Raw genomic sequence first — 23242 nt, forward strand, 5'->3', positions numbered from 1 at the left:
CTGTTTTATTCGCAACGGGGGGGGGGTCACAGTTTTTCTTGGCAAGGAAAGAATTTATCCATGTCGCTTAGTTGACTCTTATTTGTTAACAAACACGCGAAGCGTATAGAAACCTTAAACTTGTATATACAAGTAAAGCTTCCAGTCAAGAAGTGTATAGAAACCTTAAACTTGTATATACAAGTAAAGCTACCAGTCAAGAAGTGTATAGAAACCTTAAACTTGTATATACAAGTAAAGCTACCAGTCAAGAAGTGTATAGAAACCTTAAACTTGTATATACAAGTAAAGCTTCCAGTCAAGAAGTGTATAGAAACCTTAAACTTGTATATACAAGTAAAGCTACCAGTCAAGAAGTGTATAGAAACCTTAAACTTGTATATACAAGTAAAGCTACCAGTCAAGAAGTGTATAGAAACCTTAAACTTGTATATACAAGTAAAGCTACCAGTCAAGAAGTGTATAGAAACCTTAAACTTGTATATACAAGTAAAGCTTCCAGTCAAGAAGTGTATAGAAACCTTAAACTTGTACATACAAGTAAAGCTTCCAGTCAAGAAGTGTATAGAAACCTTAAACTTGTATATACAAGTAAAGCTTCCAGTCAAGAAGTGTATAGAAACCTTAAACTTGTATATACAAGTAAAGCTTCCAGTCAAGAAGTGTATAGAAACCTTAAGCTTGTATATACAAGTAAAGCTTCCAGTCAAGAAGTGTATAAAAACCTTAAACTTGTATATACAAGTAAAGCTTCCAGTCAAGAAGTGTATAGAAACCTTAAAATTGTATATACAAGTAAAGCTTCCAGTCAAGAAGTGTATAGAAACCTTAAACTTGTATATACAAGTAAAGCTTCCACTCAAGAAGTGCATAGAAACCTTAAACTTGTATATACAAGTAAAGCTTCCAGTCAAGAAGTGTATAGAAACCTTAAACTTGTATATACAAGTAAAGCTACCAGTCAAGAAGTGTATAGAAACCTTAAACTTGTATATACAAGTAAAGCTACCAGTCAAGAAGTGTATAGAAACCTTAAACTTGTATATACAAGTAAAGCTTCCAGTCAAGAAGTGTATAGAAACCTTAAACTTGTATATACAAGTAAAGCTTCCAGTCAAGAAGTGTATAGAAACCTTAAACTTGTATATACAAGTAAAGCTTCCAGTCAAGAAGTGTATAGAAACCTTAAACTTGTATATACAAGTAAAGCTACCAGTCAAGAAGTGTATAGAAACCTTAAACTTGTATATACAAGTAAAGCTACCAGTCAAGAAGTGTATAGAAACCTTAAACTTGTATATACAAGTAAAGCTACCAGTCAAGAAGTGTATAGAAACCTTAAACTTGTATATACAAGTAAAGCTTCCAATCAAGAAGTGTATAGAAACCTTAAACTTGTATATACAAGTAAAGCTTCCAGTCAAGAAGTGTACAGAAACCTTAAACTTGTATATACAAGTAAAGCTTCCAGTCAAGAAGTGTATAGAAACCTTAAACTTGTATATACAAGTAAAGCTTCCAGTCAAGAAGTGTATTGAAACCTTAAACTTGTTTATACAAGTAAAGCTTCCAGTCAATAAGTGTATAGAAACCTTAAACTTGTATATACAAGTAAAGCTACCAGTCAAGATTAATCTAAATTATTTACAGGTGTCGAAATATTATGTCAAAAAAACTGCCTTCTCCCAACTAACATAATCGTCTCTCTCGACTCGTGCCCGCTTTCGTCCATATTTTGACGGCGGTAATGTTTCCGCGCGGGATTCTGGTATAAAATCAGTCTCCGGTGACGATTCGTCACTTAAGGTACTCGGGCTTGAACCGACAACTCGATCTACTACATCACCTTGCGAGTCAGTTTCAACGCCGGAAAGTGATGAGGTCACTTGCTGCTGCATAGTTCTTAGTAGGGGCTGCCGAGGTTGTTAACACTACATCGAATCGTACAGCAAGCTGCCAATGTGCGCTTTGATCGTTGCGACCTTTTCAGCTTTCTTCCCTTTGAAGGTGATCTTGCGATGGGAAAAGTACGAGGATAGCTCGTCCACCCTCAAGGACGACAGCTTATCGGAGTTTTACAGTACAACCCAGTCAATGTCATCGTACTCCCGGTTCAGCCGTTCCATTCGCTCCCTTTTGGTCTTCCCTTTTTTCTTCTCGTTGCGCAATTTTTGTCTCGGCAAGGTGCTCAACATACTCTGCCAGAAGCTTTTCAAGGACAATGTATTTATCTGAAAACTTTAATTTCTAATAGCCTCACTGTCTCCACAGACTAGTTCACTTTCCTCAAACAATCGCTTAATCTGAGCTCGAGGCTGGAAGTCGTCCTGCTCGCGGCCAATGGTGGGGGTTGCACTCCAAGAGAGATAATGGAAGTTAAGTAGCTTGCCATAGTCGGGATATGGTCGTCAAGTTGAAAGCGGAGCGCTGGTAGTCTCGTCCTTCTCGCAAAATTTACATAGTTGGCCATTTCGCTCTTGACACGATATGCGCCTATACTCCATATAAAGCTCTCCTCTCTCAAAATGGAGGCTCTCAAATTGTTCTAGCTTGCGGAAAAATACCCATGCCTCGAAAAAGATCTCTTTTGATTGTTGGTGACTCCAAGATACTCTTTCAAGTACCCACGGTTGTAGAAAATTTGAATTTCTTGTCGGTCGACCACAAATGCTGAAATATACCCCCGTGGCGCTGAGGAGTCGTCAATTCGAAGACACACCTCCTCAGCAACAGCTCACGCATTCATGACTTTACTGTTGTGCGCATCTAACTCTTACGTTAAAAGAGACTTAACTTCCTCTTCAGAAAGTCTATGCAGACGCCGTTATGTGTGTAACACTTCCGGTTAGTTATTTTCACTTCCGATTATTTTTGTCTTGGAGGAGGTGGGGGAAGGGTCAGATGTTTTGTGTAGGTATTTGTGAAGGGTCATGCGTTAATCTATTCTGGGAAGTAGGAGGGCCACGACTTTTTTCGCAAAAAAAATTTCTAAAATAACCCGACCCACCCCCCCTCCCCAAATAAAAAACGTACCTTCCCTAAAAGATCATGGAATCTTCTCGACCTATTAATGAGATAACTTCTCATTTACAAAGACAATTTTGACAGAAGAACAAATCAAGGCACACCACGTCTTCTTTGCGAGAAGATACAACGTTAATATTTGAAAATCTTCAAACGAACAATTGACACCACGATGGCGTGACAAGAGGATCGTTCAAGTTGATATTATTACATCCTCTTCAGAACTCACGAGTGAAACATTATGAAAAGGGTGTGAAGATTATTCACAGGTGAATGATTTAAGTTGTCTTTGAAATCATGGTTGTCTCCAAAATGTGCAAGAACTGTTTTTTGAAATCGAGGTTGATTTTAAGGTTAAATTCCTGAGTTGCCTTAAAAATCGAGGTGGATATTAAAATGCGCCAGAACCCCCATTTTTATCCTACTTAATGCGAAAACGGAAAAATGGAACCCATTTTTTAATTTTTATAATGGTACATGTTTTTGGTTAATCTTTCTAGGACTAGGTTATATACAAAGTTAAAAATTTTATTTGATTCTAATGCTAGTTTCCCTTTAGTTTGAGTTCACATATTTGATTTACTCAATCAGTTGATAATTGATTCCTAGGAAGTGACTCAAACTAAGGTTTGAAGTTCACCAAGAATAAGATTTACCTATGCCATCTCTTAAGTTACATTATTATTACATGTATTATGGCACTTGAAGTTGAGTTATACTTGACGAATGAGGAAAGTCCTCTTACAGTTTTGAGTTAAGTTAAATCCTTACTTTTGACTGTTCTATAACCTTTTTTTACAACCTTGCCAACTCAGTTCGTTCTGGGAATGTCTCAAAGGAACTCATTAAGATTAGTAAGGTCCAAATAAAATTAACAGAAGCGTTATCGAACGCGAAATCTCAAGAAAACTACCCAAACTACAAACTTGCCGACAGCGTTGCTGCCTAATATTAGGAGTTGTTTTTTCACGGGAAAAACCGAGGCTCAAGCTTGACGTACATGACACGGAAATCGGAAGTGGAGAGCTTCTGCTGTATAGTATGACGAAATTATGGCTTTGTGGTTCAAAATACACACTGCGTCTTTCATGTGTCGCACTGTTCCAACATTAACAATTAAAACAAGGTAATAAATTATACAAATTTAGAACATTTAACTAGAAGGAAAGTTTTAAAACATTTAGTTCAAACGATATGGAATCGCTGAAAAACTGATCTACATAATAGGGAAGGCGTAACAACAAGAAGCAGGAATTGTATAAAAAGAAAAGGCAACAACTTTTTACGCTCCAAGTGAGCGCAATCATTTCAGTTAGCTGGTCATGTGATCAGGGTAAGCGAAAACGAGTGACTCTGAGGACGAGAATGAAACTCTCTCGGTTTTTGCTGTCTTTCTCACTCCAAAGGTATATAGAAACAAAGAATGTTCCTGTCGTCGATGAAAAACTTTTCCCAAAAGAATTTCATTAACTTAATTCTAAAAGTGGTTGTACCAAAGACCTCCAGCAGTTCGTTTACGGTATCCAAATTCAAATCGAGCGAGTTCTTAGCTCGATCTGTTTTATGCATCTCGCGGATTTCCACACTCAGGGCTAAAAGGGTAGCCATGAGATTGATAAAGGTAACAATGAAAAACAAGAACACTGTCAGTTTAGATATAACAAAAATGTAAATGAGATATTTCTGCTTTAAGGAGTTCAACCTGGTATAATTTAAAAATCCCACAACGAAAGTTCTGAGAATGTAACTTACTATTAAGCAAACAATTACGACCCAAGATGACAAAGATTTGATAGAAATTAGTAGCTTAACATATCGAAACAAGGCGACGGTCAAAAGGATAATTAAAGTCCAAAATGAAGGAACGTATTTGAGCCGATGTAAGATTGCCTTGTAACCGGGGAACTGCGGAACATTCTGAAGGGCAGCTATAGAGATAGCGGTGAAAATACATAGCGAGGCCAGCCACACCATCGTGACATCCTCTGAAAAAGGGAAAGCCGCATCTGTTTTGCACTGATATGCAGTGGATTTGTCCCGGAAGCAAGCAACATCACGAACCATGTACAAAAATGCTCCAACTAGCTGCCATAGCAACAACAAACTGAAAGCCAGTGCTGAGAGTTTTACATGATACGGATTTCTTTGTCTTTGTCCTGGAAAAAAGTGCCAGTAGCAATCGGCTGATTCCTGTAACAGTGGCCGGCGTATCTCAATACAAGTTGTCATGGCAATGTCAACACCACCTGACTAGGATAAGATAAAATTAAGTTGACCTTATACGGAAACAAATATAAGAAAAATGTTACAAAGAGTTTCCCATTGGTATCAGCTGCACCCCTAAGCGGTCGAAAGACTCCACCACTTTGAACAGAATATACGGTAGTTTTTTTTACCCTAATTCTTATTCTTGAGAACTTAAAAGATTACAACTGTTATGGTAAATACAGTAACACGCTCTTTAAGTGCCTTCGCCGTAAGCTAAACCATCTTTTACGTATGTAGCACTCGTGATTGGTTTCTTTGATCACCAGACAATCGTGTATGATCAATACAGTTTACCCTGAGACTGATATAATTTTTCAGCATACCTTCCATTCGCTCTCCTGCGATTATCTCTTGACAAACCTTATTACGCATCAGCTTCTTGGGAAGGAAATAACACAGTGATACTCCGCAGCTAAGAGAACCCGTGTCAATAATTAGTTAGCTGTATTTTCCAATTGTCATTTCTTAAGAAGAAAACTTCAAGATATTTAGACCCTTTTTGAAACTAGATTCCCTTTCTTTTCCAGTCTTTCGAGTTAATGTTCCATGCAATTAGTTTCCTTGTTGATTTCTGTTCCTTGTTTGAACGGAATTTGATCATATGAATTAACGTTTAAGCGTTTGACGAAAATGAAATACTGTATGGAAAAATCAATTGATTGAACAACTTGTCAGTTTAGTAGTTGCCTGCAAAACAGCGAAACTGTCGATATACTTCTTTTCATTTCTGTTTACAGCGAAAATATAGATATTTTTCACTGATTTATGATATAATTAAATGAAATATTGAATGTAAAGATCCTTGTTAATCAGTTCAGGTTAGATTAGGAGCAATCCTTTGAATCAACCTCACCTCTTATTATTTTAAACACTGAATTAGATGCATTTGAACAAGTACGTAACAAAGAAAGCAGGCAGTCTCAGTATTAAAAATAAAATGGAATTGGATCATCAGGGTTTAAATCCTTTTATATGTTAATTGGAAACAAAAGAATTAACTAACAATTTCGCTTGAAACACGAAAACACGAATATTATGCCATGTGCATTACTGACCAGACGAGGAACAGGCTATTTACAATTCGTCAAAGCCATTTTCTCTGTCGATCGCATAGAGAGAAAGAAACAGAATTACCAAAAGTAATGGAGTGTCATGAAATCAAAGCCGAAGAGAAGAGGAAGTTATCTCAAAGAACCAATATGAATTCAAAGAAGAAAAAAGCAGACTGCAAAAATCGCGGGAACACGCGAGGGTACAAGTCACGATTGGGTTTAGCGTTGCATCTGATTGGTTGCGAAAGGAGCGAGAGTTTTCTGTACCAATCACAGAGCGTGGCGAAGTAAATCTCGGATTATTTTCGCCGCTCGATCGAAAATTGCGCCAAATGGGATGAGCAGCCGTCTTTCGTCTTTATTAAGAACATTCAGTTGTCATTGCACTTGCAAGTGTGTTTGAGAAAATTAAAAGGGCTGGATTGAAATCAAAATTAATTTTTTCACCTTGATATAACTCCAATGTTGTGCGTTTAAGCCAATATCTTCACGTTTCTGCAGTTTTGGTGAAACTTTTGTAAGGGTCTGCCTAGGATGATGCTTTAATGACCGCAATTAAAATTAAATTACGTTAGCAATGACCGAAAAATCAGAATGACCAGTAATCGTCCGTTCTACCTTTGCGACCGACACCAGTTATTGCCATGATTTTTGTTCCAAAATGCGTCCCTGTTTCATGAATCTAATTTCAGTTGCTGACGCATATATTGAAAAATGAGAAATTTAAGGGACTAAAATAGCGTCCACGTTAGTCACCTGACAGCAGACTTGTAGTTCAGTGAGCAGAGCCTGAAGGAAATCAATTTTGATTTCAATGCGCTTATTCACCTTTCAGCAATCGAAGATAGTGAAACATTACATGCATAACATATGAATAACATTACATGTACTACTTAAGGATTATCTAACAGTCACCTTGTGTTTGCCTTAATTAAATAACTTTAAACCCTTTAACTTTCAGAAGTGATGAACATGTAACTTCTCCCTATTATAACTAAACAGTATTTTGCAAACAGGTAATGAGAATACCCAAACTTATCAGGTAGAAGTCATTATTATGATCTAACACCAAATTCTCGTAACCAATTTAAAAGGAAATGTGTAGAAGCGAGAGAGGAGAATTAACAATCAGATCTTGGGAGTTAAAGGGTTAAAGTCTCTTGAAGTGATAGAATTATCATATGCTCTTCGGATTAGATAGAGATACTCTACCAGATTAAATCGTTTTGTAAAGAATCCTTTGACGGGTGTATATGCGTGGATAACGAAAATCTGAAAAGGAGAGGTGAACATTAATTAATATGATATGAGTCACAAAAAATGTTTAATGAAGACATACATCAATCAACTAAAAAGTCTTCCTTGACGCTCCTTCCCTAGTTCCTAGAAAAGAGTACGCGTAGCCTCCATGCTAAAGTTTTAAATTGCTTTCTCCTATGAACTGAGGAGACTGTCAGCGTAGCTCAGTTTAATGAACAATAGCTTTGTAAAATTAGCTTAAAACATTTGCGCGCGTTTTCAACTCACTTGGAATTGGAAATGTGAATTCAAACTCTGCGTCTCCAGAGATAGATTGTGAACGCAACCTCGTCTGGCTACTACGATCGCGAAACACCTTAGCGATCTTGTGTTTACCAATTTCTTCACCTTCCCTGGACATGGTTTTTGTTACTTTTCACCTTCCTCGAGTGTAACAACAACGACACCACTGCAGTTGTCCTTTACCGCACCTACAAGAGTGGGCATTTCCACTTATTCTGTTTGCAGCTGATTATCAAGGACATTCGTCTCAACTCTACCGGTCACTTCCGCCTGCAGGCCACTGAGGGGGAGGAGCAGGGCTAGGATGAAGGAGAGGGACCACCGTGGATTTTGACGCCATTCTTTAAGGTACCCGTACAAATATAGGACATACTGAACTAAAGATTAAAGCGTACGAAGGATTTCGCATTCAGAAAACTATTGTTTTGCTTTTCATCGATATATTTTCAACCTTTCAACTATAGAAGAATCTCTTCTATTAAAGTAATGACACAAGCACAAACAGATGACTTTTGCCACCTCAAGTCATAGTGACTCAGAATAGCTACGATCTTATCCTACCAACAACTTATCCAATCTCTTTCACAGCCCTTTAACAGTCCTTTTATTAGATTTGCGTGCATTAGAGACGCTAACGGAAAATAATGGGACAGTATTATTCATAGTTTTCAGTCTTGAACAGTTGTCATGTTTTTTTTTTTTACTTGCACATGTCACGCATCGCATTCGAGTCGAAAAACATTCAGCCTCTCTCAGTGAGCCGCAGTCGCCAGTGAACACAATTGATGTATTGGCAAACAGCGAGGAGATTGGCTCTTTTAATCTTAGTTTTGGCAATAAAGAAACTAAATTAAGAAACCACAATGCTTCCGTCTTCAATCTAAAAATGACTGAATTGAAATTGAAACTTAGCCAACGCCCTGATTTTCCCTCCCTGTCCCATCAATTTCTCATGAGGTGTGCAATGAGTATATACCGACCTCAGGTTAGTTGGAGTGACTTGCACAGACTCCAGCAGCAGTAGTACGTGGGGGTCTCGAGAATAGAAAGCCACTCTCTTTATGATGCAAAGATACATACCTCTCAATTCTCCTTTTAAGCGTTGTGCTGAATAAATAAAAAAGAACTAAGTTGTAAGTTATGGTAGTTTAGATTTAATGTTTTATGTTGTCGTTTATAATTACCACTCAGATCCTCACAATTTTTGAACCTCTGGAGCGTGTCCCTGGCCTGCTTTCTTTCCTAAGTTTCTTTTGGGCTCTTCTTCCCTTTTATATTGTAAAACATCATTGAGTGGCGTGAAGATTTAGTTTGAGAATTGTTCTCCATGGTTTTCTTCCTTTCGTTAGTTCTCTGTCGGGTTGAACAAGAAATCGTAAATAGATGTTCGCAGCAGTTAATTCCATCGACTCAAACCAAAAAAATTTGCTCACACAAGACATGAACTAATGCCAATGCGTAATTTAAAATGCAAAAATTTTTTTCGTCACAGACATGCGTTCATTGCATTATTCGTCAGCATCATAATCACTGCAGAAGCCTGGAGCCCAGGTTTGTGACGTCATTTATAATTATGTCACGTCAAGGAAGAATACAAAGTTAATCTAACTGAGAGAGGTTATATCTCGTCATGCACTGGAGCATGTCACTTGAGGATCACTTCAAAATTACACAGAGCAATATCACTGTCACAAATCACTTAGTTAAGAATGTAGAATTACTTTTACTTGTCTGGAAGGGCTCATATCATCGTTTGACTTTTCGAAGCAAAGATATTGTGAAAAATCCCTTTGTCTTGTAAAGGTATTATTAATTTTTCGGACATTTTAGCGCAAATGTTCCATTTTCTAATAGATAGGACGCTCCTGATTTCCGACTTCACGACTTAAAGAATGAATAAATTCGCCTGAATTCGTGCGTTGAGGGATGTCTGAATAGCTAAAGAAATATAACTCTTCCGCACCAACACCAATATAATGATTCACACGTTTTCGCCGGATGCTCCATGAAGACGGATCGAGCCAGCTTTAATCTACGTTTTACATTTGCACGAAATTGTAATGAATAAATGATGAAAGTACCGCAAAAATACTATAAAAATTATGAATTCTTTTAATTACACAAGTAGGGCGTATAACTGCACATTGTCTATACTTATAGAACTTTAATTGTGCTTGAAAATTAGCGGTTTCTCATCAATATCGCTGATAGTTAGTCCAACTACATCTGCAAATTAATAATAGTAACAAAATTTCATAATACCTCATCATCAAATGCCATGTGCCAATACTATAGAGAAAGGTTAGATGCCTAGAGGCCCAATCACCGAGGGAGACTGTTCGGCGACAGTTTTAGGCTCGAGACATGTCAGGGGAACAACTCAGAAGTTTAATTGGTAGTACAAAGACACAGTTACCATATTTAAAATGCAAATTTATAGCTGAAGTGCTGAGTTGTTGCCAGTATGTTCTTGTTTGTCAAAATGTTAAACAATTTTCCAATCTTCACTCATGCACGAATCACTAAGTTTAATATCAAGGCTTTTGGTGGAGACAGGGCATATCTGCTCTTTTTCGACCAAATGACAGTTTTTTCAGGCAGAAATTCGGAATTTTTGCCTTTTCATTTAGTGTGAACAACGAGTCAAGATGTTTGTCGATATAAAGATATACGTTTAACACAGATAACGTCAGAGTTTTTATACATCACCCATCATCACAGCGTATGACAGTTTTCTCAAGGGAAAGCAGCTGGATTCATTAATCTATCCAGCCAGTGTCTACGCACCTTCATTTTAGGTTTAACAGTCAAACTCTAAATGCCATGGGTTGTTTTGCGTCGCGAAATAACAGAATCGAAATATACGTCTCAGTTGCTCCGGCAACATCGACTTCAAGAATCAGAGACATTCCGCTGTCACACGAACAAAAATGCATTTTAAGAGAATTTTGGCAGCTCATTGAACCCATTAAGAGCGTCATAGGACAGAAAGTGTTTAAACGGTAAGTGTTTTAAATACTCGCTATCTCTGGTTTGTTTTGTTTTCTTTCCTAAATAAAAATGAATGTAGAGTCTCGAGTTGATGCTAACTTTTCTTTATAAAATATATCATACCATCACTAGGATTGGAATCGTTTAAAATGGAGAAATAGGGGAAACAGTATGCTGATCCTAACTGGATGTCATGTTACACGTGAAAGTAGCTTACTAATACATGTCGAATCCAGTCAGTTTTAAGAATGATAGATTTAACTGCATGGTTGTGAGGATGAAATGTAAGAGTAAATGGAATGCGGTCAGTGTTATCCTTCTCAGCTGTTTGTAGTGCTGACTGTCGATCAATTTGTTGGGCAAGGTGGTGCCCGCTTGAACGACAGAGACAGGATAGCCACGTTTATCGAAAAACTGGCAAATTGGCTCTGACTTTTCTGAAAAATCAGAGTCGTCACTACATAAACGACGAAGTCTGAGAAACTGTGAAAAAGGTATAACATAACTGGCACGTCAGCTCCGATGGGAATTCGGCCGTGATTAGGGTGGTTCTATTTGATTTCCGTAAAGCATTCGATCTTATTGATCACAACATCTTAGTGTGTAAACTCTTAGATTAAGATATTCCGAACCACATATTATGCTGGATTGTTGACTTTTTATCGGATACAACACAGAGAGTTAAACTGGCCGAGGATTGCTTCTCCGAATGGCGTTACATTCCAGCTGGTGTCCCATAGGGGACCAAGCTTGGGCCATGGTTATTTTTGATAATGATTAATGATCTGAATGCAGGAGAAGTAAAGATGTGGAAAGGCCAAGAGAGCTGTATTCAGCAAATGGTAGACGATCTCGCAATACAAGCAAGAGATGAAGGTTTTCAGTTAAACGAAAGGAAATGTAAAGGGCTTAGGATTAGCTTCGCAAAACACGAACCAGAATTTGATCCTATCTGGGTTAACCGTCAGACCCTTGAGACTGTGAAAAGTATAAAATTATTAGAACTCAATATAAGTAGTGCTTTAAAATGGAATGCCCATGTGTTCGAGCTAGTTAGGAAGGTTTCTACAAGACTATATTTTCTAAGACAGTTGAAGAGATCGCATGTCGCCACAAAAGAGCTTCTTCTATTTTACATTACATGCATTCGGTCTACCCTGGAGTACGGCAGCCCAGTTTTCCATCGCGCTTTACCAAGTTATTTAAGCGAAGACCTAGAAAGACTTCAAAAACATGCTATGAAGATTATTTATCCCGAGCTTTCGTATGCAAAGGCTCTGGAAATATCTAGACTTTTAACGCTGTATGATAGAAGAGAGGCAATCGCAGCAAAGTTGTTCAATGAAATATGTGCAAATCAATCTCACAGTCTTCATAAACTACTTCCAAGCAAATACCAACCTGGCTACTATCTGAGAGAACAAAGAACATTTATTCGTCCGAGGTGTAAAACTGAAAGATGCAAGAATAGCTTTCTCTTAAGTTACGTTTATCGTAGGTGATAATTAGATATTAATTTGTTACTTATTTTACATAGGAATTCGACGCATGCTTTTAATTTTGTCATGCTGTAACAGTTTTTAATTAGGAAATTAATTAATTAGTTGTAATTTAGTAAGCTAGAAATTTCGCATTTGTAAACCTTATCGCAATTCAGCTTTTGGCTGCAAGTTCTTAAGGTGAATAAACTATCTATCTATCTATCTATCTATCTATCTATCTATCTATCTGGAGTTCTTGACGTGTGATGGATGAGAAGATGAATACAACAAGTAACTATGTGAATCTGTAGGTTTGAAGTAAACACTAGTGCATAAACCGTTGCCTTCAATTGAAATTTTGATGTCTAGAAAAGCCAAAGAAGTGTCGGAAATTTCCCTGATATATCTAAGAGCCGGATGAAAGGAATTGATGGCGGTTATAAATTGAGTGAGCTCCTCTTTGGTAGAGGAGGTAGCGCCGTTGCAATCGTCAATGTAACGGCCGTAGAGTTCAGGTTTTGGGCCGTGGTATTGACTGAAAAATTGATGTTCGATAAAACCTACAAAAAGATTGGCGTAACTGGGTCCCATTTTAGTACCCATGGCCACGCCATTAGTTTGTTTTTAGTAGTTACCACCGAATGAAAAGCAATTGAGTGTGAGTTCGGCCAGACGGAGTAGTGTTTCAGAGCTAGGTTCCTTAACAATGCGATGATAGAAAAAATGTTTGAGGGCCCGGAGACCATTTGGAATGACAGTTTAAAGAGATGTTATATCCATAGTGAAAATAAGTTTGTTTTGGCCGAGGAAACTAAAGTCACGAAAAATTTCAAGTGCGTGTTGGCTGTCCTTAATGTAATACGGTAAAGTTTTAACGATAGGCGCCATACGTTTTCAACTCAGTTGTTAACACTAAATTACCTGCTATACTCTCACACCAATTGCAACGCAGCACCACAGTTTCTTTAGAAACTTACTCCTTTATTGTTGTATAAATTGTGCCACTGAACTACAGCAGTAAATGCAACTATGTTCACCAGCCGAAATGCTTGCACCTTTCAGACTCAATTTGTTTGTTTTCTATAACGTTCAACGACGTTCACCTAAAATGGATCTTTATTTCAAGTGTGTTTTTTTCTTTTTATTTTTCATGTCAATAGGTCACCATTGTGTCTTTGGAGCCCAAATTTTTTGCGGGAAAAATTCGTCCCCAGATATAACATTCAAACATTCATATATACCATTTGAAAAATGAGAAGGAAAAAATAGCACATCTGATCCTGAGGAACTGAGAACAATTATTTACAAGTTTACAAAAAGGACCAGTGGCTGTTTATATTTGCCGACATTATTTTTACTGTGTAAATCATCTCTGAGCTAACCATGTTCAGAATTATTTCCACATATGTGAGAAAGAGAGTTAGTCATCATATAAATAGAAATGAGTTTTCCAAATGCAAAACACTAAAATATAACGCGTAAACTTTCGCAACTGCTACCGATGTTTATAAATTGTTGATGACTATTGTTGTCTAAAGAATTTTCAGACTTATCCTAACGTGTTTAATGCCCTTTAAAAGGTGCCTCCTGTTGTTTGTCTATTTCCTATTGTATAAAGATTTAAGATACATCTTAACTAGTGCAGTACTTGAACAAGTCGCTAAGAAACGAGTTCCGGTTTTAAAGAAGAACCCAGTGAACAGTGAAAACGTTTTCTCGGGCTTTTTAGAGAGCAAACGCCAAAACGCAAACGCAAAAGCACCAGTTCTGTTGCGTCTTTCGCCTGTTTTCCTGCCAATCGGGTCGTTATTTTGTGCAAAAGTGACTTTAAAATGCAAATGCACGCGCACTACCTTCGTGATAGCATATTTCTATTGAAGATGTGGATGGAGATTCACAACAGTGTAGCTGTGTCTTGTTGTGGGTATTGCTCAGTGTCTTGATTTCTTTGTAGAACTGGCAAAATGGCAGTAAAATTTATTATCTAAAGTAAACGTGAATCGAATTTCAGTTATTCAGAATTGACAACCATGATCATGAATGATTTTGTTTCAGACTTTTTGAGTCCAATCCAAGAATTCAATATATATTTCCCGCCTTTACGAGTTTGAAACTTGAAGGCGTAATCAATTCTCGATCTCTGTATCTTCACGTCAGACGAGCCATGACTGCGCTGGAAAATGCTATGTTTTCCTTAAACGACGCAGAGGTTTTCATCGAGTATTCAATTCAATAAGCTGTTCATTAACATTTTTCACGTGCGTTGCAAATATTTGAAGGATAAAAAACGCAATAGCGTCTCTTTTGCGCGAAAATATGTACGGATATTTGTCCTTGGATATTATCTGTTCCTCGAAGCTCACAGTTTCCGCATCTTGGAACAGAAAATTCGAGAAAATGACCGCAGACAAATATTTGCACTTATTTTGGCGCCAAATTGGAGAACTTGTTTATATAGCACTGTATGGTGATTTGAAATTAAGTAGAGTGAAGCCTAGTGCTATCTAGGGATACATATTGTTCTGAAGCGTTGTCTAGTTACTGCATTTTACGGATTTACAGTGCTACTCAGGGGTATAATGTTGTATTGTGCCGTATGATGATAAAACTTGCAGTACAGGGATGTATAGGGACGGGGAAAAGGGGCATATAGGGGTGCGTATTCGAACAGACATGGAGTTTAATAATCGACGAAACATGTTTGCTCATAATGAATCTCTCAAGTTGTTATCGACTATCTCTCTAAGCACTATTGTAACTTATCCTTTCTTAATTATTGTTTTGTCAAAACTCTTCCCCAGGGTCTTCTCTTTGTCTACATCCGAGATGGTGGCTACCGACTCAGTAGGGTCCGGCTGTGGATTGGCCTGCCACCATCTTGGATTCGCATTGTAGATGGACCCTGCGCGAGAGTTTGACCCATTCCCAATCAGATGATAGAAGAAGCCTTAATTTGGACATTGAGGGACTCTTTTCCAACAAAATGCACCGATTATGTCGCCGAGACTTGGAGGGAGCTCTTCCGCTTTATAACTGCTATTATCATGAGAGGACTGAGGAGAGCAAGTACTGGCACCCTGTGGACTAGGAATCAATGGAGAGGAAAACTGAGATTTCACTAGAGATGACTTTAAGAGGACACCATCCCAAAGTGGACATAATACGCATGATCAAAACTACAATGGGGGAGTAACGAGGTATATGAGTTGTAAGAAGCCTGACGTTGCGAGAAGATTGAGACGAGTGAAAACTGAAACAGACAAGGAGATAGTCGCGTCCTATGAAGCGCGCAGAAGAACAAAGTTGAGGGCGATAAAAGAGGTGCGCGTAAAGAGGGGAATAAAGGAAAATTGCGATAAAAAAAAATGGAAGGAACCAGAGGAAGGAGAAAAATAAAGGGATACGCAAATGTGAAAAGGTGTAAAAACTTGTGTGAGGAAAAAGATAAAAAAAGGCGCAGACATGTAACAATATGAACACGTCCGTCGGCGTTCAAAACCGTGTGGCAATACGGAGAACAATAGACAGTGAAAGAGACACAATCGAAGAGATGACGCGCTTTTGCTAAGTGGGCGGGGGCTTGAAACATGGTATGTTAGTACACTGTTAGCTGCACACATTATCAACTTGGCGCGCGGGTCAAAACAAGCATTGAAGTCCCCATAGGATCTGCTTTCTCTACATCTTACGTGCATCCTAAGAATATGGAGACAGACAATGTAAATCAACGCAGTTTTTGTATTTTATACACTGTATATTTCTCTTACACAAAGAAGTAAAAAAAATAAGCACAATAGAAACTGCATTAAATCGTTCAAGGCATTAAGTAAAATACGCGCTAAACGGAGACACTAAAATGAAGCCATTTACTCCCAAGACTGATCATAATTTAAATTCTCCTCACGGTATTAATACACCGACAAACATGGAGTCAATAACAATTCGAGAAAATCCAAACTGGAGGATAATCTTTTACTAGAAACATAATGTTACATCGAATTCTCGGAACAAGCGGCAGCAAAGAGAAACACATTCTTATCAGTTGGGAGAATTTTTCTTCAGAACTTGGGAGTTCATGAGTTAATTAATATAAACTAAGGTAAATGAACAATTATCTTCAACTTAAATTAAAAATAGCATCAAAACACTTCACACGAAATACACTGACATTATACAAACCATGTTTAGTTGAAACTGTCCCAGCATGTCTTTAAAATCCTAGTTACATTATATTCAACCACGCATATCACCAGACATCCTCAAATCATGCTGAGGTAAATTTAAAGCGATGAAAAAATTTCAAGATGTGATTTTCAACAATTAGAAGTTTTATCCTGAAGCCCTGAACCTTTTCAACTACGCACTAGATTTACATTAATTCATGAGCCTTTTCACCACAATAATTCCCATTGAGGACTACATGGCTTACGTTAACTGCTTCTCTCATTTATGAGCGTAAATATTGTCGTACTAGAAACAACAAATTCCATGTCACCTACAATAAAAGTCACACCTATGGAAACCTTAATTATAGTGAACTCTGCGTCCCTCTTTCCTAGTTTAGATTACATGGACAATTTTTAGCCTCTCTGTCCTCGTTCTTTAAAACGAACGGAGAAGTGTTTGGTAAAACGGACAAAAATTGGCCAGACTCGTTTGATTGAAAACAGGGTTGTAGCCAGCTTTCTGACTAAATGTAAGCCTCTTCCCTCACAAATTTCAATTTTTGTTTCAACATTTGCAAGAGTCATATTATCTTTTAGTAAAAGTCAAGCGGGAAGAAAACAATTGTAGGCCGGGCCTACGGGACTAGAGGCTGGCTACACCCCTAAAAGTAGGTGTAATGTCTCTAACATATAGTTAGTAAATTTAATAACATCATCTCTGATGTTTACTTCTTCAAATTAAGCTTAGAATGGCAATCTTGGCACTGACAGAACTAAATTGTATTAAAATGGATTGAGTTGAAAATGTTAATCAATTTTTTTGTAAAGATGAAGGTAAATTGTAACAAAGTAATTTATGATGTAGAAAACGGTCTAAGATCAATCCACATATTCAATTCACATACACATTCAATTAAAGTTTTGGAAATAAAAATTCGCCAATTTTTGCAAATGACAAATTGTTTCTTTGCTTAGCAAAAGCTTAGAGCATATAGGTAATTAAAATCCGATGGAAAAGCCCCTGGTTGGGTAAAAGAAATAACCTTTAAATTATTTTCCATACAACTGATTGTAATACAGGAACAGAGCTGACTGACATGTTGGTGGAAATGGAAACCTTCTTCATAACAGAGGCCTTGTTGCATTTCGTTCTCTTCGCAAGCATCTAAATTTGTGAAGGTAACAAAAAAAGACAATTCCACCGATCAAAATATAATGAAATAGACTGCTTTTATTTCTTCACCAAAGTAAAGTTGCACATCTCAAGTTCCATTTAACAAAAAAGTGAAAAGTCATGAAAAATAGCCAAAAAGCGCCAAAATAGAGAAGCATTTAAACCTTCCAAGTTCCTGCGTCATTCATTTTGAGATGAAATAAAAAGTTTTCATTTATGTGATTTCATATTTAAATTTTCTCTTTCCTTTGCCATGAAGTCAAGAGTGACGTCATCTCCAATCAGCAAAAAGGGCGCCCAGTGTTTGATGTCGCAGAACTTGTCCGATTCTCTGAGGCTTTTCATGGCCAGGTTCAGTGACTCGCTTGCTCGTTTACCTCCTGCAAGCTGTTGATAAAAGTATTTCATGAACTCAAGAGTAGCCTCGTCTTCAATCGCCCACAGGGACACCACAACAGACCGAGCACCAGCCCCCATAAAAGCGCGCGCAATGCCAACCACACCTTCAGCCTTGATTTCGCCCTGGCCGCTGTGGCAACAACTAAGCACAACAAGTTTGGCCCGAAGTTGAACATTCAACACATCTCGAATCGTTAAAATGTAATCCTCCTCCGTTGGCACAGTAGATATTCGGTCTAGGTCAGGTGTAAGAGCAATTTCGCCAGTTTCCGAACATCCGTGTGCCGCAAAGTGAACTAAGGAAACGGAACTGAGTCTTTTCAACACCTCACGTTTCGTGGCTTGTCTGCCAGTGATTGGGGTGATATTCAGAATTTTTCCGATCATTTCTACTTCTTCTTTAGCATACTTAAGCTGCTCGAGGACTTTCTCTCCCTCGCTGTTAGTAACCTCGGCTACCCACGGATCTCCTACGAGCAACGCGCCACTGCTTTTGTGATAATCATCTGGGCAATCGGCAATGAGTCTAAGACTTGCTAACGATGGAGCGACTCGGATTGTGAACGATTCACACAGGTATTTAGAATTACCATCCTTCAATGCAGCGTAAGGAGCGATCCACAGGGGTCCATCAGGAATAATGAGTAGCTCATCCCCTTCAATCAAGTCAGCCACCGGCTTCATAACGATGTCATACAAAGTGCTCAAGCATCCGTCTTGTTGGATGTGAGGTTGAGGGTTGGCTTCTTTGGTTTTCTCATCCACTTTTGAACGGCCCTCCCTCAAAGCATCTAAAGATCGATTCTCGCATCTCACATTAGAACGAACACCAAGTTGTGTATAGACACCGAGCATGAACGACTCAAAGGACTGGCTAGATCCACTATTCTCTGAAACAAAACCTTTGAGTCTACTTTGTCTTAACTGAACTTGTTTTCCTTCGGACACAACCCAAAGATTGACGTTAGCTTTGTCCACTGCCTGAAAGACAGTGTTTGATGGAACGTTTTTTAAAACTGCACAATCTTCATCTTCTTCCTCGTGGTGACTTGTTCCACAACAAAAACTGGATTCCATGAGGTCGGTCAGAGCTTGCGCTCGTCCTCTCTCAGCAACAAATAAGGCTTCATCTACATGACCTTGTTCTACGAGAACTCTCCACAAACCCGTATACGCCTTTTGATGCTGATTTCGAAAATTAACTTTCCACTCATCTTTAGATTTTAGAAGTACTCTCAAGGAATTTAATAAGTTTATGCTAGCTTGGTAATGCTCAACGGCTTTTGGCAGTCTACCTAGCAACTCAAAAACGTATCCTAATGAATAGTAGGCCATTGCCTCCAAGGATTTGTCTCCTACTTCTTTTGCTATTTTAAGATGTAGGTTGTGGTACTCTATGGCTTTTTTGAAATCACCCAGACTAAAATAAGCATTGCCAAGATTGCAATAAGCAACACCCTCCCCATGCTTGTCTCCTACTTCTTTAGCTATTTTGAGATCTAAATTGTGGTACTCTATGGCTTTTTTCAAATCACCCAGACTAAAATAAGCATTGCCAAGATTGCCATAAGCGTTACCCTCCCCATGCTTGTCTCCTACTTCTTTAGCTATTTTAAGATGTAGGTCTTGGTACTCTATGGCTTTTTTGAAATCACCTAGACGGTCATAATCATTGCCAAGATTGCCATGAGCACCACCCTCCGCATGCTTGTCTCCTACTTCTTTAGCTACTTTTAGATGTAGGTTGTGGTACTCTATGGCTTTTTTCAAATCACCCAGACTAACATAAGCATTGCCAAGATTGCCATAAGCAACACCCTCCCCATGCTTGTCTCCTACTTCTTTAGCTATTTTAAGATGTAGGTTGTAGTACTCTATGGCTTTTTTGGAATCACCCAAACGGGTATAAGCATTGCCAAGATTGCCATAAGCACCACCCTCCCCATGCTTGTCTCCTACTTCTTTAGCTATTTTAAGATCTAGGTTGTGGTACTCTATGGCTTTTTTAAAATCACCCATACGAAAATAAGCATTACCAAGATTGCCATAAGCGTTACCCTCCCCATGCTTGTCTCCTACTTCTTTAGCTATTCTAAGATGTAGGTTGTGGTACTCTATGGCTTTTTTGAAATCACCCAGACGGCCATAAGTAGTGCCAAGATTGCCATAAGCACAACCCTCCCCATGCTTGTCTCCTACTTCTTTAGCTATTTTAAGATGTAGGTTGTGGTACTCTATGGCTTTTTTTAACTCACCCAGACGGCCATAAGCATTGCCAAGATTGCCATAAGCACCACCTTCCCCATGCTTGTCTCCTACTTCTTTAGCTACTTTAAGATGTAGGTTGTGGTACTCTATGGCTTTTTTGAAATCACCCAGACGAAAATAAGCACTGCCAAGATTGCAATAAGCACCACCCTCCTCATGCCTGTCTCCTACTTCTTTAGCTATTCTAAGATGTAGGTTGTGGTACTCTATGGCTTTTTTGAAATCACCCAGACTAAAATAAGCATATCCAAGATTGCCATAAGCGTTACCCTCCCCATGCTTGTCTCCTACTTCTTTAGCTTTTTTAATATATAGGTTGAGGTACTCTATGACTTCTTCTCCCCGATTATAGAGATCTATAACTTTCTTGACATCACCTGAACTTGCACTACCATAGTCTTGACTAATAGGATCTTTTTCCTCCAAGGACTTATCTCCCACTTCACTGACAGACTGAAGTCTTAATGCCAACAAGATCCTATTGTTTTTGTCAATCTTTTTCATGTTAAGGGTTAAAAATGTGGAAAAAACAAAAAAAATTATGTTTCTGATCATATTGATGTGTAATAGTCCATTTTAACATTTGCGTGCTTGGTTCCCAAGCCTCTGAACAAGGGCGATGATTAAGGGTGACCTTGTTACGGTAAAAAATATTGCTGCTTTTTAAATGCAAACTACTTTGTTATTATCGTTTCTAGATACTGGTCTCTATCACAACAAGGTCACCTTCAGCCTCACTCCAAATCAAAGGCTTAGCAACTAAGTACACAACTATAAAATGGCCCATTATGAGGGCTTTGCATGAAAGGTAGATGATTTATCAACATTCAGTCTTAAAGTCAGTTATGAAGTAAATCTACACTTCAAAAAATGTTTTTTCTGTGTGCAGCCTCAAAATTTAACGCGAAATATCTAGATTTAATCCCTAGTTTCCAAAAACTGAGCAGCACTTGCTCAATTTTGAAATTGATATAGCTTTAACATCAGACAAATGTTTTACAGCATTGGAAGAAATGAGTCTACAACACAAATACATGTCTTTAGAATTTTTATTTGTCCATAGGAAAGCACAACGAATCCGAGTCTCTAAGTAGTGGAAAAAAGGTCGAAGGCAAGAAAATCTGCATAAGATATGTAAACATTACCGAGCTTTTTGTTCTGGCTTGTTTTAGAGAGATCATCTACCCAAGTACTATGTATAAACTGGATGAATATTAGTCTTCTAATCCCTCAACTCCCGTGAGTGACCAAAAGAGAATTTCTCCTTACAATAGCAATACAATATCAATCAGAAAAGTGTTGAGAGTAAAAAAAAATATATCAATTTGAAAATAGTTTGTTGATGCAATACTGAATTCTCTGTACTAACATTACAAGAATTGTATGGTTGACAGTAAGGATAATTGCAAATTTGGTCTGGGAAATTGAAGGGTTATTTAAACTAATGTACCAGTTATTGGCATGGATAGTAGAACTAAGTCAAATTGGCTAAAAGGAGTAATTTCATTAGTCATGAGGTAATAACTTCTCCTATGTTTTTAATCACACACACTTAAAGTATATGAGCTGACAAGTTCCCATCATAATTAATACCCTTCTTTGTATTTTCTCCCTTGAAACATCAAATTATGGAAACTATTTCCATTATACCCACGGTTAAAAATGAACGATTCCTTCAAAGGATACAGCAAGTCCCCTATCACACCAACTGATTGCTTCTTCAAATCTCTTCAATTCAAGACAAGCAGCGGCTCCTGTAGGCAGCAACACAAAGAAGCATACTTTTACTGTAGCTCAATTCTGAGAAAAGAACCTGAAAGCATTGAAATCATTACAGACCAGAAGAAAAAAAAAGACAAAACAAAACAAAACAAAGAAAGTAAACGGAAAAGAATAACAAGAAGAATAATAAGAAGTTTCTCTCAAGTACACCCGTCACGCAATTCTTGCTCTAGGCGGTCACTTGACAAAATAAACCTACATTTTTTTAGTTCTGTAGGTCAAGTGACCGCCTAGAGCAAGAATTGCGTGACAGGTGTAGTTGAGAGAAACTTGTCACAGTCGTAGATTTTAAAAGGCATCCAAGACAAAAATACGGTAGTGCCCAAAGATTTTTTGGATGATTTTCAGAGATGAAATGATGGGTTATAAAGGGTAATTAAGATAAGTGTTGTAGCTTTCTGGCAACGGGAGATATTTGACCTCAAAGTTGTAAAATATTTGGATGAATCGAAAAGTCTAAAAACACAGTCGTATATTTGCCTCTGTTGATTGACAAGCCGTCGATCAAACTGACTGATACTCGCAACAGACATTAACCAAGGATGTAAAAATATGTGTGCAAATCCTCAAAGTAATCAGTTAAATACCATCGTAGTGAGAGCTTCATACATTTTATCTATTTGAAGCGATTTCCTTGGTGAAAACCAAGAAAAACTGGGTGGTGGTCTATCTCCCCCCGGAAGAAACCAAAACAGAAACCAGTCTGTCTTTTTTAGTTTTGGGGTAGACCCTTTAAACTGGTAAAGTCTCATTGAAATGGGTGAGATGGCATGTAGCACGACTGCCCGGTGCTCTCATTGAACTTTAGGAACTAAAATATTCATGCTGAAATTTTGCTTTGCATTCTGCATTTAGTTCTTCATCCCGTTCAAAATAATATTCTCATCATGATTAATAGAAAGTAATGGCGTAACAGTCAAGAGCTGGATTCAAATGTACATCAGGGTGGTCTCGACCTCTTAATTAAAGTCAATTGAGATAAGATTGAACTCCATTTAACCTCATTTAACCTTAGAGTGTTGAGTTCTTTTTATTATTATTATTATTATTATTATTATTATAGCACTATTATTATAGCACAGCTAACATATCTAA

At 37.9% G+C, this 23242-nt stretch overlaps 1 protein-coding gene, 1 long non-coding RNA gene and 2 pseudogenes across 4 annotated transcripts in view; 1 reads left to right on the forward strand and 3 right to left on the reverse strand.

Moving 5' to 3' along the window:
- LOC149034742 (uncharacterized) overlaps nucleotides 1–23242 on the reverse strand; it is a 367942-nt gene that overhangs the window by 122752 nt on the left and 221948 nt on the right. The window lies entirely within an intron of this gene.
- Nucleotides 1662–10166, reverse strand: LOC149034748 (uncharacterized; annotated as a pseudogene).
- Nucleotides 3537–5295, reverse strand: LOC149034749 (uncharacterized). Its single transcript, XM_089194389.1, has one exon. It carries the CDS (start codon nucleotides 5251–5253, stop codon nucleotides 4420–4422), a length of 834 nt encoding a protein of 277 aa, XP_089050515.1. The 5' UTR covers nucleotides 5254–5295; the 3' UTR covers nucleotides 3537–4419.
- On the forward strand, nucleotides 10710–15480 carry LOC149034750 (neuroglobin-like; annotated as a pseudogene).

Source organism: Pocillopora damicornis, chromosome 14 (assembly GCF_964200805.1).
Source record: "Pocillopora damicornis chromosome 14, jaPocDami1.2, whole genome shotgun sequence".
In the NCBI taxonomy this organism is placed as follows: Eukaryota; Metazoa; Cnidaria; class Anthozoa; order Scleractinia; family Pocilloporidae; genus Pocillopora; species Pocillopora damicornis.

Bases quoted from the DNA above. Each gene is read 5' to 3' on its own strand.
- LOC149034749 (XM_089194389.1), bottom strand. From the start codon at position 5,253: ATGACAACTTGTATTGAGATACGCCGGCCACTGTTACAGGAATCAGCC.